The sequence below is a fragment of the Rattus rattus genome, chromosome 5, assembly GCF_011064425.1.
Source record: "Rattus rattus isolate New Zealand chromosome 5, Rrattus_CSIRO_v1, whole genome shotgun sequence".
NCBI classification, from domain to species: Eukaryota; Metazoa; Chordata; class Mammalia; order Rodentia; family Muridae; genus Rattus; species Rattus rattus.
The window spans coordinates 83,714,702-83,736,184 of record NC_046158.1 but is presented as its reverse complement, the minus strand read 5'-3'; the positions used below and the strand labels follow the sequence as shown (position 1 = coordinate 83,736,184).

The window sequence follows — 21,483 nt, the reverse complement described above, 5'->3', positions numbered from 1 at the left end:
GAGCCAGGGTTTCTTATATTTAAAATCCAAGCAGATTACTTTAAAGAGAAAAAACACTCTCAAACTATATAATTTTAAATCTTGGTAGACAAGAGAGATAGGAGAAAATTTAAAGAAGTTGTCTGTGTCACGCTTTGAGCTGAATTGTTGACACAGTAGAGCAGAGCTAGTGGTGCTCAGTTATGAAGTTGTAAGCCCACACTGTTTATTATGAAAGTTTCCCTTATCTTATCACACTCCAAGTTAAGCTCAACCCAGGCACATTGGTGAAGATACCATGGTGCAGCTAAGATCTCTTCTTATAACTGCACCCTGGAGTGCTTTATTTAATGTGAATGGAACCATATTCAAAATTCCTATCGCCATGGTAGTGTGTGTAAACCAAAGACCGTGTGTGTGCCTCATTCAGAGACCTTAATTAACATAGTGAAATTGAATGAGCAGATGATTACACTTTTAGACTATTTTCAAAGGAATTTTTGCTGTTGTTTTAGTTTATTTGTGTTGAGACATGCTCTCATTCTGTAGCCCAGGCTAGCTTGAAATTCACTGTGTAGACAAGACTGGCCTCAAACTCAGCAGGGGTCAGCCTGCCTCGGCCTCCCAAGTGCTAGGGTTAAAGTCATGCACCACCATGCCCAGCAAATATTTTCATTTTCCCTGCCATTTCTATCACTTAATGATATATAATCTTGGAAAAGTCATGTATCCTATAATGAGTCTTAATTTTCCCCACCACAAAGTAAGGGTAATGCCTGAACTTACTTCACAAGGTCATTGCGTGCATCAAAAGCTATGCCACTAGTCTCTTCGGTGTTTATCATGACCCATGAACTTCAGTAGCTGGTGTGAATAAAACCAGATACAGTTCTTAAACAGTCTACCAAGAGTTTGGCTTCTGTCTGTAAATTCATCATGTATCAACTACTTATTTTGACTCCATATACAACTTATTTTTCTAATTCATCTTTTTACAGACCAAAGAAATACTTTTTTAAAGACAAAACCTTGTCTTTCTTCCATTGCTCAAGTTTTTTTTTCCTTGTGAAACTAAAGATAAGAACTTGGTATTTTTAGATTCAAAATTAGTTCTAGAGCTGCAGAGATGGCTGAGTGGCTAAGAGCACTTGTTGCTTTTCCAGAGGAACAGAATTTGATGCCAACACCTACATGGCACCTCATTTATAACTTCAATTCCAAGGAATCCAATGCTCATGTGTGGGCAAAACAGTTACAAATGTAAAATAAAAATAAATCTTAGAAATTAGTCTAAATAGCTGTATATTTTATATTTCTGTATATTGTAATAGCTTTAAGCAAATAGAACAAAGTGTAATCCATTTTAATATAAATATTCTTGAAAGTTACAAGAGCAAAGCAAAATAATATGTTATGATTCAAAATGAGCAGCCTTTAAATATTTGAAATAGTCAAAACTTTGCTAAATGTTTGGAAACAAGAGCTGGGGATATTGTCAGGGATAAGGTTGTCCTCTGAGCTTCACATACTTATTGTGACACACATCTGAACCACTTGAACATAACCCCTATACATATGGATTTAAAAATAGACAAACAGATTGTTTGGAAACAAAAATAACAAAGCCAGGGTCACATTTGTAGATGAATTTTTTTTCTTTTCAATTCTCACCACTAGATACATAAGCACATTCTCTCTCTCTCTCTCTCACACACCCACACACACACACACACACACACACACACACACAGAGAGAGCATAAGATTTCTCAACATCAAAGAATCAATATTAAAACCAAAATTTCCCATGGAAATAGAAGACACTTATTTTTTATCAATATTTATATATGTTTTTATAAATATTGAACAACAATGTGTGGTAACTAATACTGCGTAGTATTTTAATAAAGCACAAATCCCATTTTGAATGATTTTATCTTATTCATTCAGATGTTAATATTAGTTATTACTATGCACAAACATTTATTTGTAAGTTTCATGTTTGCAAAACCTTGTTTTCTAAGTAATTCAAGAAATTTATCTTATTATTTAAAAAGTCCTAAGTGTATTGGATAACGAATTATTTTATGTTGATGTTAAATAAGGAAAGTGATTAAGATGTATTAAGTTTATGCTTTCTCCTTCATTCTCCAAAATGAAATACTGAATAAGATAAAGAAAAAAATGTAAAGAAAAAAGGGAAAAATGAGAGTAGGGCAAGGAAAAGAGGGAGGGAGCGAAGGAGGAAGAGTATATAAGAGAGCTTAATACCTCAAATTTGTATGGCCACAATGATTCAGTGGCAAAGAAAGCTGATTTAAAAACAGGCAAAGGACCTGAGTAGATGTTATTCTAAAAAAAAAAAAAAAAGGCATACAAATAAATAAGTAGACAACAGATCTATGCAGGAAATAAAATACCCTCAAACTCCATTATTCACTAGAGAAATATATATTAAAACCCCTATGAGATGTTGCCTTACTAGTGTTATAATTACTGTTACCAGCATGGTAAAGGGTGAGTTTTGGGGAAAATGTAGAGAAAGAGAAGTCTTTGTACACTGTTGGTAGATGTTGAAAACAGTATGTCAGTTCATTACAAAACTCAAAGTACATCTCTTGTATCTAATAAAGTTCTAAGGAAGTGAATTCCATCTATTAAAGGAATAGCTGTATTCCTTTTCATTACAGCAAGGATACAGAATCAACCTGTATTACCAACAGATAAGTGAAGAAAATGTTTATGATATACACATGTTTATGGTATACACATAAACATGTAGCAAAGTACTATGTTACCTTGGAAAAGAATCCTGTATTCTGTAATACGGATGAAAGTGGAGAACATTTAGAGGTACTGTTAATGCATTAGGAGGGAATGGCTATACATGTGCTTTCTTTCAACCCATAGTGAGATTCATCATATTAGTGGTGCAATATATTTCATAGTCTGGGATCTTGGAACAGACCAACACCCACTCCACCCCCATACAAAGCTAGTTGCCCCACATAGGAGTTGCATAGACTGCAGTGACGCTGTAGTATTGTGTGCTGACAACGGAGCAAGCCAGAGCAAGTAAGTGCCAAGGCAGGAGACTCTCAGAGCATTTGCCCTTACACAGCCTTATCTATGGATGTGTTCCTTATGTAAAAGTAGAAAACCATGCCCATGTAGCCCGAGTTGTCCTTGAAAGGGAGCAGTACTACATGAAACATACCATGCTGTGAGGCCTTTGTCTCCTGGAGTCACGTTTCTTTCCTACAGAAAATCTTTCCTTGTGTTAGCTCTGTTTTTGCAAGATAGGGGAGAGATTTGGAGTCAGGCAGCCGTTCGGGAGCGCACACATGTACAGAGACGGCCACGTATTTTTGCTGAATCAGCATCTATTGATGCTGCAGACTGAGCAGATGCGCCGCTGCACTTCCTTACTTCCCCCGTGAAGCAAGCCTCCATTTTCCTAACTTTCCCCGAGACAGCTTGTGACATTTTCAAGGGATATGTCTCAAATGTTCTTTTTAGTCCCAAGTGCACCTTAAAAATTCATTTGACTGTTTTCAAAGTAAGAGACAATGCTAGCGAGAAACAATTTAGGATGTCTTCTTAAATCCAGGCATTTAATTTTGTATCTTCTTTTAACAAAGGAAGTAGCTAAATTTAGTAAGGATTATGCTTGGTTTGCCTTCATGTGTCCTAAAAGTCTAAATGATTGAGTTAATGTTGTTTTAGCAGTTTGTTGTAAGAAAATTAAAACTTTGATGGAAGATGAGCGCAGGTGATCAGGACATTGATCTGGGAGTGTGGGCATAGCAGTTCATTAACTATGTGTTAATTATGTATGATTACTCCTGAAAAGCTACGGTGGCTTCATCTTTTAGGTTACTTCATTAAATCATTAATTTTCTTGGAGGTAACTAAGCCTGACATAATTAAGTCATCTCAATATCCACAGATTTTTTTATCCTCTCATAATGTCAAAAACTAAGCAATTTACTCTAAAATGCTATAACTTACTCCTTTTTTACATACTGACTTCATATTTTAAATTGTTTAACATTAATTGATTTTTTATATTTAAACATTCTAATAAATTTGTATTTTTATTTACTTAATGTAAAGTAGACATTTTACTTTCTGTGGAATAGGCCCATTTATGTATTTTAACCACTTCTTACCAACAGTTTTTTGTCCTGTGGCTACATGAAGCTGCTTCAGTTCTTTCAGAACATCATTTATACTGAAGGATTTGATGGAGCTAATCCCCAGGTATGAGTATTTCCAGAGCTTTCTTTAGTCATGTATAGAGTGTTGTTTTCAAATCTCTGGGGTAGGCTTCAAGAAAAAAAAATCAATAATGTGAACCTATTTTCACAGGCGGGTGAATGAGTAGAGAGTACTCATATGTATTTAGAGTGTACTGGGTTCTCAGGATGCAAAATAGACACATGCTTTGCCAGGGCTAGTTGTACTTAAATACCTCTTTTTACCTTCTGAGATTAGGAAGAAGTTGTTTTTTAAATTACTTCTCATATCAGAAGGTTCATATTTTTTATTTCAAATGTACATAATTTTGTCATTCAGATCTTAATTCAAAATTGCCATATGTGTAAGAATTCTCACAATATTTTATGCCTTGTCACATTACATTCTGAATTGTTTTATTAAATAAAAGATACATTTTTGTTATAGTTTATAGCACAACTGTTCTCTGCACCTCTAATTTTATACTTTCTCCAAATTCTCAATACTGAAGATGTTTTAGTTACTTTATTTTAAACAAATGAAGAAATTTTATTGTTAAGATTATGCCTACCAAAGATTCTCAGCGATATTAATTCTATTTGACACTAAAAGATGTATATTATTTTATTTTTATTGTATTATTTAAGGTTATTTTAACAAACATATCTTTGCTGCATAGTTATTCTTAATGAAGACAAGCTAGAAACTATTTTTTATCATTTTTATCTACAATTGCTGTTAATTCATAGATTTCTATTTTTTATCAATTTACTTGCTATATTTAACAATTTCTTCATGGCAAAATAAATAATTTTAAATTGATTTTGATCGCCCGTTTAACAGCAGGCTGAAATATTTCTGTGTATCTGGAAAGTATTTAGAGATGACCTTTAATATTTTCCACAGTCTTTGTAGTGACCGCTGGTATTATTCATTCCTTATTACTGCAATTTTTGGTCCTAGCTAAGATTTATGGGGCCATGTCTTCTTTTGGTGCCAGTGTGTGTCTGCAGAGGCAAATTGGTCCCTGACAGACACCTTTCCCCACTTGCAGTGGTAGCTATGGAAACAGGCATGTCATAACAGTTCCTATGGTGCAGTGTGCAGAGCTGCTGCTTTTGCAGGATGATGACACCTCTTCTGAAAGCAAGAAATTTATAAAATGCAAAAAAGTAACAGGAATCACTTTACTCATGTGCTAAGGAATATGTACATAAGCGTCTTTGCGATAAACCTAAAAATCCTTAGTAAGCAACCTTGTGTTGAAACAAAATAAAGGTTATTCTTTCTTTATTTGGGTATGGAAAACAATACCACTTTCAAGAGATAATTGATTTATATTCTTTAAAATTAATAAAAAGGAAAATGAAGCACATTCAGTTCACTCATTATGTAAGTCTCTGTAACAGTTGATTTTTTATATATATAAACTGGACAGAATTGAGGTAAAACATTTCTATAGTAAATACCAAAAATGCTTAAAATTACTTATATCAATAAGTCATTATAAAAATAAATTTCCTATGTATTAGAACTTATTAAATCCTGCAGTATATTACTTGTTACCCTCCCTGGTCTATTCATCTGTCTCAAAAACTGCAGATAAGTTCAGGAATAGCAAACAGTCCTTTAAGTAGTATTCTTGAGTCAAAATAATATTTTGACATTGAAGTAAATCCTACTTTTAAAGGGAAATTTTTATCAACTGTGTATTTTCAAATAAATTGAACTATTTGGATAGATTTAAAATATATTCTATGAGGAACAGACATTATCATTTTTCATAATCTATAAGTAACCTTGGCATTAAATTATGTAGCTCGTCTACAATTATATTTGAGTGCAAACATTTAAAACTTGCTTCATAATATCGTTTGTTATTCATTTTTAAATGTCACTTATTTAAATTAAATTAAATATACCATAAACATGAATTTTGACCATTGTTTTTAACCTAACATACTAATTAAATGTTGGATATTCTTATGGGAATAAGTGTATTTATTGTGTAGCTACCAGGTGTATTTTGTATTTTACAAACTAACATCTAAGCTATCGGAAGAGAGTCTGCTTTTGTTTCTGCAGGTCCCATTATAATTATGAAAATATATTCTTTGTGTAGTATTATGCTCATTCTTATTCTGATGTGTTGTATACCAAGGACTTAAAGATCTTATAATTCATTCATTATTTAATTTCAAGTTTTTAATGTCTTCTATGTACACATGGTAGTATATATGCATAATATATATATGTTGGAGTCACTACGCATTTATAACTCCCTATTTCATGCCTAATAGCATTTTGAAACATTTAGCAAGTCTTCCTGTTACAGTAGTTGTATCTGTGTTCAGACTGCTGTCTCCTGTCCTCCACATTGCGTTTTCATAGCGATACCCTATTTTTCTCTTAGTTGTTTACTTCAGTAAGGGTCTTGGCAAGAGAGTGCTAGGACTTGAACCCAGGACCTTGCACATACTGGGTAAATATTGTGCCGTTGTGCCGCTGAGCCATGTCTCCAGCTTTACTCACTATATTTCTCTATTGCTCTCTCTATTGAGAATCTGACTTAGGCCTATTATCATGAGATAACAAGTTTAACAAAACAGACCTTACATTTTTACCATTTTATTTCTATTTAAGTTCTCAATAATAAAGAAAGGAAGTAACTTCTTACTTTTCATAGATATTGTACAAAATTTGCCAGGAACATACATGTACTTCTTTTTTAAAATAATTGTAGTAAGACTTATATTGATGTGTCCCTGAGTGCATGAGTGTATGCACATGCGTGCGTGTGTGCATGTATATGTGAGTCTGGTGCTGTCAGAAGCCAGAAGAGGGCATCAGATCTCCTAGATTGCAGCTGGTTGTAAGCTACATATGCAGGTTCTGGGCAGAGAAGTTGTGTCCCCTGCATTAGCAGCACAAACTCTAATCCACTGAATCTTTTATAATTCATGCTTCTAATATCTGTCCACACATGATTTTGCTTCATTTTCCTGGGTAATACATAAATTAAATGCTTTTCCTGGGTCAAGATTATAACATAGTACAAATAGATAAAACTTTACTAAATACTTTTTTCTCATCCTGGATATCTACATAACTGAGTATAACTACAATTTATATGTTGTATTTTATTATATTGTGTATTATACTTCACTAACCTAGGGATGATTTAAAGTATATAGGTACATATATGTAAGTTATATGAAATTACTTCAATGTTGTATATAAAGGTCTGAAACATTCATAGATTTTGGAATCCAAAGAACTCCCTAAAATAAATGTCCCTAGGGATACCAAGAAGTGATTTTGCGTATGCAAAATCTAGCAGGGACTTCCCTGTCTGGACTCTTCATCTACTTTATTCCCTCCCAAACTCCTTTTGTCCTCTTGGGCTTTCAAATGTTTAGTTTCATTAGCATTATCGCTCTGTCAATAACTTTTTTTTAAATGGGAATACAGAAATCCAGTCTTCTCAATTGGGAGAATAGATTTGCTAAATTGGGTAATAATAATTATTTAATAATTTTCAGTGCAATTTTATAGGAACAATGAATGATTCATTTTAGCTACCTTTTCCTCAGAAAGCTCATTTAAACTGGCACATGTGAAATCACGGCTTTAAGAAAGAACATCTTATTTATTCTATCAGAAACGTAGTAATGATCTTCCAAATACTTGCATATTCCATGTTTTGTTAACACCTCTTTCATGTGCCCAGAAATATTGCTAGATTGCTAGAGAAAGCATTTACAAAACATTTGTTAAGTTAGAATAACCCAAACAGCAGAGCTTGTAAACACATATGTTGTCAAATACTGACAAGTATCCTTGCTTTAAAAAAAAAAGGTTTTAAAATGTTCTTTTCCAAGAAAAACATATTGAGCACCACTATTTTGACTATAATGTCAGTAATCTCTAAATGTCATCTGCTAACTTTTAAAATGTTGAACCTAGATTAAGTCAGTAAAAACAACTTCATGAAAAAAAACTTAAAGACATAAAATATAGTTGTAAACACCTTTCAAAAAAAAAGCTCACATAGCAGGTGATAGAAAGACAAGAAATACTGACTTCATAGTTTATTGGGGGTGCAGAATTTTGTAGTTCTAAGAATGCATCTTTAAGGTTTTGAATGAACCATTTTCTCTGCTGTTGTGTCTGGCATCGCATTATTTGGGGATTTTGTTATTATTGTTGTTTGTTGTGTTTTGCTTGGTTTTTTTGGAGACAGAAACTCTATGCCGTTGACCTAGCTCTTGTTTATAGACTTCACTGTTTGAATTTACAGTGATCCTGTGTCTCTACTTCCCCAATGCTAGGAATACAGGCAGGCACCACACCACCTAGTGCCTCTGTTATTCTTACTGTCTCAGGCAGAATCCTACTAGCCACCTCAAATTTAGACAAAATTTAAACTTGTTTCTTGTCATGACCTTTGTATTTTCTAAAAATTAATTTTAAAAAGATCTCCGTTTGATAGACAGTGTTTTTGAAGTGTTCCTGGGCTGCCCTTGAACTCCTATTATACTTAGTTAATTTATCTGTACCAGTATCCTGAGTAGCTGGGACTGTTGGTGTACCAAACTGGCTTTGTCCTATTCTCTTTCATACTGTTGTCCTCTAAAGCATATCCTACATACTGTCTTCTTACTAAGATCGCATCCGTGTGTACTGATCTATTGTCCTCCGGATACTGTGAGTTTGATAAGAACTAGCAAATAAGAAGTATTATATTGATAAGCAGCACCTATGTATTTACCACCTCTGTCTTTTAGAAAAAACAGAAAAACATTTTAAGGATAGGAATTCAGAACCTTGGCTCACCATTATGGGGAGATGACATTTGCTGTAAAGAAAACAGTGACAACCATCACAGGCTTACCAAGTTCCTCTACATTCTTCGTGGCCTTCTAAGATCCTCACTGTCAGCCTGCATCATCACAATGCCAGCACAACTTGTCCAGGTAGGACCTATTGTTTTTCTTACCCACTGGGGAAATGGAAGAACAATGTGGCTTTCATTTTCTTTTCCTTCATTGCTAATGATATTGGCTGTCAATTTATGTTCTCATTCACTATTTGAATATCTTCTGTGTATTTTGCTCATTATTGTTCGTTAATCTCATCATCCATTTGTAAGGTTCTTTGTCTATATTTAGCTATGTGTTTTGCAATAATTTTCTTCCACCCTGTGACATCCCTTTTCTTAGTTCTTTAAAAATACAAAGTTTTTTTAATCTTCACCAATTTGATCTGTTCTAATCGGCCATTCCCCTTAGTCTTTGCTCTTATTGGTCTTGGCCTCTCAAGATTTTTTTCTAAATATTTTGTACCCTTTTTCTCCTTGTATATATGTACTCATTTATGAGTCAATATACTCCTCCTTTAATTTTTTATACAATTTTAATTTGTGTTTGTAAACACCTTCTGGTTTCTAAAATTCTAACAATTCATTAAGTAAACATGTAATAAAGCGTGATGGTTCTCTTTTTACGATGTCACCCTTGAGGCAGTCTTCCTATGTACTGGGTTATGGGTGTTAGTCACCATAAGCAGCAGCAACTGTATTGTGTAGCTGGTGATGTATTCTTTGCCAAAGGACATTATCATCTCAAAGATGTGATTCCATGCAAGCTTAAATATCTCTTCTATATTAGTTGAGTGTCTTATATGAAGGCAAGGCCAGATCTTTGTACTTCATGTGGCATTATAATAACATAATATTAATGTGAGCAAAATCTTCTCTGCACAATGTCTGGCTTTTCTACATAGATAATTGTAAATGTGAGTTGAATGAATATTGATTCTCACTTTGAAAATTATTTTTAACTTCTAATTGTTAAAACTACAAATATGTTTTTGTCTTAATATACGTGGACCACCCTAACAAATAATAAATCTATTAAAATATCATTGAGTTACATTAGTATATATAATAATGCAACATATCTCAAAGTTATGACTAAAAATTGAGGCATAAATAAAAAGAGAATTTCTACCAGTTGGCCAGTAGAATTTATTTTTAATAATCATGATACGTTAATTCAGTTTTTCTTTACAGGCTTGTAACAAGTAGTTTTTAAACATATTTTTATTATGTTAACAAAAAATATTATGTCATTTTATTTTATTCTATAATGATCTTAAATTTGTATAAATATTATAGGAAAACTCCTTTTTGTCATAGTGTTAGACATGCTACATGTGCTTATATCGTTCCCATTGTTCATCATGTTATTGTAAAATAAATATTTCAATAGTAGCTTGGTTGCCCATGGTGAGCTTGTTGATTTGATGATCGCTCTGAAGCTACAGATGAAAGTTCAGCTCTTCATACCTGCCCTGCAGCTGCTTCTAAGGCCCTGGCATCTCAGAGCCTCTATGTCAGGGGGCCTTTACCACACCCTGTGAGACGATTATTTCTAATCTCTGCTTCCCAAGGTAGTCTAGTTAATAAGTGGCGAGGCTTCTGTTTCTAGCCTAACTGTTTTCCTCAGTTCTAGCCCCATCTTTATAGTTATATCACACAGCTCCTCAGCCATCACAAAACTCTGCAACTTAGCTCTTGTCTAACACTGCCATTATTTAGTATTTTAAGGAGAAAATTATCATTGCAAAGTCCTTGACACATTAGAGTTTGTGAAAGATTAGGCAAAAAGTTCCATTCTACTGACAAAGGACAAATATATGGATGTATGCTCTCTTCTGCAAAATTGCAAGTAAAAAAAAAACAGTTGTAAAATAACAAGTTGTGTACATAATTTATGTTTATTTTAAAACTAAAAACAATTAAGGAAAAACAAAATGGAGACCGTTTAAAGCTGTCTGGAGGTGATTGTTGTTTTAAAAAGGTCCTACCACTGTGATGCCTCTGACAGATTCCTCTACCTAGCATTTCACGGGACAACAGTGATGCTCTCCGGTGTTGTCAGGCCATCCTTTCTATGGCACAAGTCACATGGCAGAATAGCAAGGACATGGAGCCAAGTTTAGAGATCTTAAAGCCTTTTGTGTATGCACAATATTGTTTAAACTTATGCTTTGTAATATATCGAGAGAGACTACTTTGAACTAAAAATGACAAGATTTAAATCTGGCAGGCGGTATGTTTAAAGCTAAGCAGCATGGCATGGTCTCAGAATGGAAAGTGTTGTTAGTAAAACTGCCAGCCACCTTCCAATAGGGTAGTGGAGTCTGTTTGTAATCCTAGCCCTGGTGAGGAGGACAAATGGAGCCTCAAACTTGCTGCAAGCTCCAGGTCTCAGCAGACACGGAGGTCACGGTGACAGAGCAGCACCCGAAGCTGGCCTCGAGCCTCTGCACAGGAGACATGGAGACAGGTGTGCGCACACAAACGCACAGTCTAGAAACATAAATACACAAAATAGAAAGATCGAGTTTGTTTCCTAGAAATGTCGGTGGTGGTTATTGTAGGCCAGATGTAGTCCTAAGCTCCATTTAGATAGTAATTGATGTAATCCTTACACTATGTGCAGATGCTGGTATCTCCCCTCAAGATACCCAGCAGAAGCTAGACCTGAGCAGTGCCTCTAGTTGCTGCTCTCTTAGCCACCATGCTGTGCTGCTTATCCCATAGAGACACTGACATGGAGTCAGGGTAGGGACAGATGAAAGCAAAGCAGCCTCTGATGATAAAAAGAAATGTGTCTGTGGGGGCTGTAATGCTTGATCAATTGCTTGGTCTCAATTAACTGTCTCAGCCTTGGATCCTTCATCTATAAAGATGAAGCAAAAAATAATGCAGAAGATGAAAAATACACATAGTAGACATTCAGTACGTGTTAGCAGTCATCATCAATGATGGACACACAGTAGGCATTCAGTATGTGTTAGCAGTCATCATCAATGCTGGACACACAGTAGGCATTCAGTATGTGTTAGCAGTCATCATCAATGCTGGACACACAGTAGGCATTCAGTGCATGTTAGCAGTCATTGTCAATGCTCGACACACAGTAGGCAATCAGTGCATGTTAGCAGTCATCATCAATGCTGGACACACAGTAGGCATTCAGTATGTGTTAGCAGTCATCATCAATGCTGGACACACAGTAGGCATTCAGTATGTGTTAGCAGTCATCATCAATGCTGGACACACAGTAGACATTCAGTACATGTTAGCAGTTATCGTCAAGGAGTAGGCATGCAGAGTAGGCATAGCAGTCATCGTCAATGCTGGACACAGTAGGCATTCAGTACATGTTAGCAGTCATTGTCAATGCTGGACACAGTAGGCATGCAGTACATGTTAGCAGTCATCGTCAATGCTGGACACACAGTAGGCATTCAGTACATGTTAGCAGTCATCGTCAATGCTGGACACAGTAGGCATTCAGTACATGTTAGCAGTCATTGTCAATGCTGGACACAGTAGGCATGCAGTACATGTTAGCAGTCATCGTCAATGCTGGACACACAGTAGGCATTCAGTACATGTTAGCAGTCATCGTCAATGCTGGACACAGTAGGCATTCAGTAATGTTAGCAGTCATCGTCAATGCTGGACACAGTAGGCATTCAGTACATGTTAGCAGTCATCAGTGCTGGGTACTACTTCAGAGACCCTCAGAATCACAACAGAGAGATCTGTCAAAAATGAAAATGTTTGGTGTGTCTCTGCAATAGAAGAACTGAGAGAGCAGATGAGAGGGAAACACCTGTATGGCATGCTACACACTCTGGCTACCATTCCTAACAGCAAAGGGAGAATAAAGATCTTCAGTTTCCTGACCCTTCTCATGAAAAACATATAGCAATATTCTCTCATGGACTGGGTTTAGGACAGACCAGGAAGCACAGATACATGCTTGGTTTTGTGCAGCATAAACTACACAAGACTCATAACAGTTTTCTCACCATGACCAGTACTGTTTCTGGACTCTCTGAGTCAGGGTTTAAATGGCAATTGTGGGAATAAGGGCAATTTCACATGCTCACTGATTCATTCATTCATTCATTCATTCATTCAGTCATTCAGTCATTCAAATACAGTAGGCATCATGATAGGTATCTACAGATAAAACATGACAAAGTCACCATCTCAGGAATGTTAAAGATAAGATAAAACAAAAACAGTGTGAGTGCTGGTGTTTTGGCTTTTGTTTGTTTGTTTTCTTTTGTTTTTTAATGGTGGTAGGTGATAGGGTGGCTTTTTGTTGTTGTTGTTGTTGTTGTTGTTGGTGGTGGTGGTGGTGGTGGTGGTGGTGGTGGTGGTGGTGGTGGTGGTGGTGGTGGTGGGGTGGTGGTGGTTATTAAACTGGGTGTGTTGAAGTATTTTTTCTGGGTGTGGTGTGTGTGTGTGTGTGTGTGTTATGTATATTTAAGCTTTGGTGTTGATAATTGTTTCTGTCAGGAAAAAGAAATTATTTCATATCCTTAGAAATTTTGTCATATAATTAAGCATCTTTAAATTAGCATAAGACTAAGGGTATATAAAATATTTTTCTCTCTTGGAGTGGTAAAACAACCAATCAGTGTTCTTGTCTTAGTTATTAGCATTCTGTCAGACTTGTACAGTAATGATTAGTTACCCTTTATTGTACTTTTGGCATGCTTCCCATGTTTAATTTCATTGTAGGGAAGGAACACATAGTTAAGGAAATTGCAAAAGAGGGGGAGAAGTTAAAATAAGGAAAATAATAGATTCAAAACTGATTTTAACTTATTGTTGTAATGATACTTGTAAGCAAAGTGAACAAGGGTGATTTTATAGTTTTTATTTGAAGTATTTTATGTTCTTACATAAAGTCTTACAACTTTAAACTTGAAATGTTTTATTTGATTTGATTTAAGGTTATTTCTACAATAATACAATAGCAGCTGACAAGTGTGCTTTGAAGTAAATGTATAAAAATTAGTTCTAAGTGTCTGTCTAAAAGGACTAAAGCTGTTTAGGGGGCACATTTGGAATGTCTTCAGACAGACATGTAGTTTTAAGCACTTTTCCCTATAAAATGGTAGTATTATTACACATAACTCTCTTGCTAGAATATAGTTTAGTGTCTGCCCAGAGCCCTGCCCTAAAATATATTTGAAGATGGCTCCCATGACTGTGGTTCTTTTACACACTGAACTGTGGGGTACAGTGTGACTAGGGGCAGAGCCACCGTCGGCCCTGGTATCCCAGCATTACTCAGTTCCCACATCCCTGCTGAGTAGTTGTTCCACTCGCCAAGAAGCCTGTTAAAGAGCCCCTGAGAGCATGTGTACAGCCCTCCATGTTAATAGTTAATTGGTGAGGATGGCAAGATGAGAGGACAGCCGAGCATGTGGTCTCACAGACTCGGGCAGTAGCAGGCCTCGGTGATAATAACAGCAGATGCTCAAGTTCTCACAGCTTAACTGTCCCAAACCTCGTTGAAGCGATGTTACCATGAGCTGAAGAAAAAAAGCTTATATCTAAGAAAGGGAACTACGCCCTCTTCATTTCTTCTGCGTGTTAAATTACAAGAATGTTTTAACTTTACATCTTTGTGTAAATCTCTACACGAGTGGTTAGTATCCTCCGAGTACATTGAGCTCTCTTCTCTGGCCCTGCTTACTACTGGGAACAAATGACTGTCCCCTGTGCTGCCATTTAGTGATGTTATTCTGACATAGTGACTATAAGGTACTTTAGAATAGGACATTTTAATTTCCATATCCAGTCAGATATGACAACATCATTGCTTTCTGATCTGTAAGTAGCAACTGTCTTAACTATTGGTGAGATTTGTTATCTATCTCAAAATTTTGTAAACTTTTTATACCTTTTATTTTCAATCTCAATGACAATATATTCTTGTGAAAAATGAGAATCATCAACATTTCTTTCAGGAAATAAAAGCTTAGTTTTGTGCCTAAATAGAGTTTTGTCAGTAAAATGGAAAGAAAATAGACTTTCTATCCCTTGTACACTTCGCATACAGCCCATGATAACTTACCCTTGATTCACATTTTCATATAGATTAAAAGCACTTTAATCTATATAAAACTGTAAGGAAATAAACACTGACACGCTTAGTATTAAAATGGGAGGTTATTCTGTCCCTTTCCCATAGCTTTCCTTCCAGAGAGCATTTGCTCCATTTTTTTACTGTTCATGTTTTATCAGTGCTTCATAATCTGCACTGTCTAAAGGACTCCTCAACAGACAGCTAAAATGTTCCTTTACCTGTGATAATGAAGGAATGAAAATGCCTTGCATTTGCTTAAGAAATGTCACTGAGTGCCGGAGTTGGTTAAACTTTCTTTTCCAGGCCAGATTGCAAGTGTGAAGGTAGACCGCAGCATGTTTTTGTTTACTGTCATCGGAAGCTGGCAGTGATGTCTGCACTCAGGATTTTTATCACAGACCCCTATCTTCCAATTATATGGTCCTTACAGTTTTTACCCCAGCTTTTCATTGGATGACTTAATAGTGCTATTAGGCAAATACCAAAGAAAATGTATTTCCTGATTTTCAAAAAGGGAAAAACGAACCCTATCTCTTTAAAACTAAATGAGGTTTAAATTGTTATCTTAATTAAGAGCTTTTAAGACTAGTTGAAAATATTAGTATGCTAGACCTTCGAGGCTACTGAAATAAGACAAAACATTTGTCTGTAGAGAAACGTTTCCATCTGTAACATTGCACTTACTCAATGCCAGAATATTACCAGCTATGCTAAGTAAAGCCACGGCTGCCTTTCAAATCATTAATAAGAACCTTGCAAGTAGACTCCCATGGACTTCAGAATTTATCTTTTATTCTTAGATGAGTAAGAAAGTATTCTTACTTTTAAAAAAGTATTAGATGGTGAAGGTCTCTGCTACACAGTCTGGCAATCCGAGTTTGGTGACCAGAGCCCACCTACATGGAAAGTGAGAACCAGCACCTGCCGAGTGATCCTCTGACCTCCACATGTCCATCATGCACATACAGTCAGTCAGTCAGTCAGTCAGTCAGTCAGACAGTCAGTCAGACAGTCAGATAGATAGATAGATAGATAGATAGATAGATAGATAGATAGATAGATAGATAGATAGATAGACAGACAGACAGACAGTTTTCAAAAATACGTCCCTGTAGTTGTTGTGATGATCATAATTATAAGAACAGATTTATATATTTTGAACCATTTTATCTTATTTCTGAAGCAATTTTAAATGGCTTTTTAAGCTGACATTGTGAGTATTGGAGGGATGACTAACTGGTTAAGAGTACACTCTGTGCTTAGAGAGGACCCGAGTGTGGGTCCCATCACCCATGTCAGGGCAGTTGACAACTGTCTATAACTCCAGCTCCATGGAGATCTGATACCTCTGGTGTTCACACACATCTGCACACACATGCACATGCCCACACATAGATACACAGAGTTTTCAATGGTCTTTAAAACTGTACTTTAATAAGGAAAATATTTAAGTATGAAAATTATGGATATAACCTTCATTGATCACAACTATCCATTACTAAGAGATAAATAAAGCTAGATATTCTACATATCATTTTTTATAATTACTCTCTTACTCAAAATAGCACAATTACAATCAACTTGTAATTGTTTTAGATCTTTTTAAAATTTTCATTATTTTTATTAGATATTTTCTTTATTTACATTTCAAACATTATTTGCTACTTTAAAAAATAAATTATATTTATAGCTTACTAAAATTACACAAAGTCACTAAAATTTGACATATACAGCATACAATTTAAATGAGTTGAATATGATTCAGTTCATTTGAGAAAAAAACTTCTAGTAAATGTGTCATTTTCTTACAAACACTTTTGGACTAATTAAGATCTCAAACAGTTGGGGAGGGAGGATGGGATGAGGGATTTCCGGAGGAGAAACCTGTTTCAACCCTTTTCCTCTAAATTGGGATTCGTATAGTTCCCAATTATTTTCTGTTCAGAATCTTTTAGATTCTAACATGGCCACAGCTTGTGTACATCATACATGCACTATATATTTGATTGATTTTCTTCTTCAAAAATGACTGAAATGTTTACACTTCACAATATCTGTAATTTTCTGTCTACACAGAGCATCTACAGCAGTAAGTGGAACATTTTGTCTTAATGTAGTTATATGCATTAAATAGGAGCAAGTTGTAGTAGTTGCCAATCAGATTTGTGTTCATACTGAAAAGGAAAAAATACCATTTAGAACCCTTCTATTATGTTTCATCTAACTAAAGTATATTCAGTGCAACATAAAGAAAGTAATCATTTTAGGGTTTTTTTTCCCACTTTCCCTAAAACAATTGAGATGATGTTTTGTATTGTGGTTGATGTGCAGTCCTGTGTTAGCAATAGAGAGTGAGTCGTTGTTAAGGCTACTGGACCACATCCTCTTTACTGTGACCCGTGCCTAGGCACAGACACGGCTGTTCTGAAAGCAGAAGCAGGGAAGGACCTGTGTGTTCAAGAGATGAGAACTGGATACAAGAAAAATGAGGAAGGGTCTTTTATATTATTTTCATATAGTTTTTCAAATCAAAAAAGAACTAAAAGTTTGATTGTGTAGTTATTTCATAAAATTATTAAATCTTTTATCCTTTGTGTTACAAGCTATCTGAAAAATCCCTGAGAAAATGAAGTTTTATAAATTATTTTTGCTAACTTTTACTCAGATTTTTGCCCTTCCTGAAAGAATACTTAGTATCTTTGAAAAATTATAATTATTTCTTAATGCTAAGACAAAATATGTTTGTTATGATTAATATTTTCCAGCTGTTTAAATACCAGGTCAAATAGTATGCCCTGATGCTATGTTTTAGCCCTTTGCTATTAATTACATTATTATTATATAAAGAGTTCTAGCTCTTTTAATAATGTTTTCATACCCTACATAGTTAATTTTTGATGTTGGAGAGTACAAAGGAAGAGATTAAATTAGCCTTGTAACCTCTTTCTCTTCCAGGGTGATGATGGAAAATAAAAGCTCTTAGCCACAAAATGTAACACTTAGAATTAATATTTAATTAGACTAGCAAATTGTACACTGTGGCTGAAAGCTTCCAAAGAGTTGTTAGTGCCACAATTGACCTACAGGTTTAATAATAACTCACTTCTAGAAGCAAGTGCCAGTTCAGCAGAGTAGAGCCACTAAGAAAGTCCTAGGAGATTAAAAGCAGCAAACCAAATGGCAGGCAAGGATTCCTGGGATGGAGCCTTCTGGAAAGCTGGGAGCTGGAATAGCTTTTAAGCCAGGATTCAGATGAGAACAGTGGGTGAAAAAGCTGATCCCTCCTGTTCTGGGAGCTTCTGGTTGTAGGCCAAAATCTTAGAACAGATTTTTACTAAATGTTTTTGCTGCAGCTATTAACTTACATTGAAAACCAAATATCGAATAATTTTTCTGTAAAATTTAACTAGTTTTTTGTGTAATCATTAGTTCTTAATATTAGTACATAATATCTGTACGTTCAGATCATTAGATTGTCAGATAGGTTTGGCGCTGTACATCTCTGCTGTTTTGCTGTGACATGCTGTTTCCTTGTTCCCTGTATAGTTGATTTATATGGTTCATTTCTATATTATTTCATTACAGAGCATTACACAGAGCCAGGAGAGACTGGGATGTCTATAACCCAAGACTTTTTCTTTAAATCGTATATGGGTATATGGGTATATATAGCTACATGCAGAAGTATAATTTAAAGGCATTATTAATTTTAGAAAGCTTATATTATAAAGCACTTCTAGATCTGTTTATGATGTAATTAGATTACAAGATAAATAATTAGACCTCCTGGTGAAACATTGGATCCCTATATATTAGAAAAATTCATATACTGAAAGTAGGGTATTAGAAGATGTGTGGATAAAGAAGACTGAAAGGGGGACACCTTAAATAATTTATTGGTTATATCTTAAATAATGAAAGAAAAGCTAGTTATGAGTTGAAAATCCAAGCAGGTGAGGGCCTTGCCAGCAGAGGGAGTAGTCCTGTCTTCTGTCAGGTTCCTGTCACTTCCCCACCTGCCTCAGCCTTCCCCAGCCAGTCTCCCATCTGGACCTGGCTCTGGCTGTCTGTTCCTGATGACAGGCTATCATTTTGTGCTCAATGTGATATTATTCTAAGCTGATCTTAAACTTTAGTATCTTTAACTTGCCACAGCAGCATAGACACTGACTGGACACTCTGTTTTGGGGATGGCTGTGAATGCATTCTGGGGATTTAAGTATAAAGAAGTAAAGTAGAATATATCACTTGAAAGTCTCTCATGAAACAAAACATAAAGAACCAAGAACCTGATTAATTTCCATAATGTAAAATTAGATGACATAAAGTTTTGGGAAAGTCTGAAATTGCTTCTGAATACTGTATGCCCTTATTTATTCTAGCCTACTTTTTATTGTATCTTGTGCATCCCATTTCTGAAAGCCTTCAGAACATGTTCTGTTAATATTTAAGAGAATGTTGACTGAAAAAAGGCAAAACTCAAAAATATCTACTCTGTCGTGAAAGCAAATGGTGTTTCTAAAACCATGCTCTAAAACAAATGAAGAACCACCCTTTTCATAACAAAGTTAGGCACAGAGTTGATTAGCTAGAACACACAAAAACATGGGACTTCATTGCCTAGTCCCAGTAATGTGAGAAAAATCAATAAGTTCTTTCTCCTTCAAGCAAAATAGATTTGCCTTTAGGTCCTCTGTAAAATGTTTTAACCTTTAGGGGGAGAAATGTTTGTTTTATTACTTCCTTGTATGAACATTATTCTGTGATGATACCAACAGATAGGTTTCATTTAAATTACCTCCTTTTCAAAAAGTTGTCTTTATATTCTAAAACAAACTGTGAGTTTCAATAACACATTAAATCTGCAACAATTAATTTAATAGCCATTGTAACTCAGTATAATTTTGTCAGATAAAACTGCTCAAAAATAATGAACAAAATCATCAAAATCATTTTATAGTCTTTGCTTTAATAGAATTGAACATATAAGAAGTATAACGTATTCTTCCTCATATATTGCTAGATTTATCCCTTATCTAACTTTAGTGTTGAATTTCATAACAAAGAAATATGTACACTTCAGGAGAGGTTCTGTGTCCCAGGCTCGACTGTGGGAGACCCACATGCACCTGCACACCTCCTGTCATGTAGCCGTCAAACAGAAAGGAGCTTAAGTAGCCCCTTCTCCCTACCTGGAACTGTGCTTTGTCCAGATGTGACCTTCACACTGCCCTCGAATGAGAACTCTCCTCTCTTGTTCTTCGCTGTCTGTCTTAGATAGTATAAATGGAGCAACCCAAGAGGTCATTCTTGACACAGTGTATGTATGCTTTATGTCAGTTGGTCTATTTCTCTGGAGTCTCTGGGAAGTTAAAATGATGACTAATTAACTTTTTAATCTTCAAGTTAAAATATTTATGAGAAATGTATCCTGTGTTGCTACAAACTGTCTCCTCTCTATTGCTGTGGTAATTGGTGCCATCACAGAAGGGAGTGTCCAGCCGGCTCTGTTAGCTAAGGGCTTCCTCAGAACAATCGTTGGAGCTTTATGTGGGCAGGAGTTCAATTTTTACCTTAAAATTGCTACATTAGCTTTATGAGCTTTGAGTTGAAAGGGAGGCTTAAATTAATCTTTGAGAATTTAAAATTCTTTTAATGGATTTGACATATCCTAAATAAAAATGTGCTACCATTCTTTCAAAGCAAGCAAACAGTCAAAGCAAAAGCTCACCAGGTTCTTGTAAATGTAAGGGAGAATAAATGTCGGACAACAGGGTAGTCAGCTTTACCTCGTTTACTTGCAGCAGCATCCGATGTGCATTAAGTTCCTGTAACTAAGAAATTACACTGAAACAGAACATTTTAAGGACCCTTTCTACAACTTATGACAATGCTATTGAGATTGCCAGCCAACTCCAAAAACTCCTGGACACCAGCTCTCTTCTCTTCTGGCTTCCCTCCTAGTCTTGTCTTGGCTACTATCCAGAACTGACAACTTTCACCCGGGAGCTGAAGGAGATTTGTCTAGTCTAAGAAGGATTTTTGAGTCTTCCTAGATTTCCTATCCAGATGGGCAAGGAGGAGGGGTGGCAATATCGTTGTACATACTTGGGTGATGTCATTAGGGCACATGTGCACTATAACCATTAATTTAGTTATAATGACTAAGTTCTGTTAACCTTGGTTAAGTGTTTCTCACTTGAAACTTTAATTTAGCAATTTCAATATTAAAATAGCAATGATATTCAAATATGTGTATTAGGACTTAATGCATAGATTCTGTTACTTAATTTTAACAA

General features: G+C 35.4%; 1 protein-coding gene across 1 annotated transcript in view; it reads left to right on the top strand.

Annotated features, from left to right (window-relative positions):
• Positions 1-21,483, top strand: part of Elp4 (elongator acetyltransferase complex subunit 4) — a 195,591-nt gene that overhangs the window by 70,463 nt on the left and 103,645 nt on the right. Inside the window, exons 6-7 of the mRNA XM_032903846.1 lie at positions 4,157-4,241; positions 9,005-9,193. Of these exons, the coding sequence (XP_032759737.1) occupies positions 4,157-4,241; positions 9,005-9,193 (274 nt within the window). The remainder of the gene's footprint in view (positions 1-4,156; positions 4,242-9,004; positions 9,194-21,483) is intronic.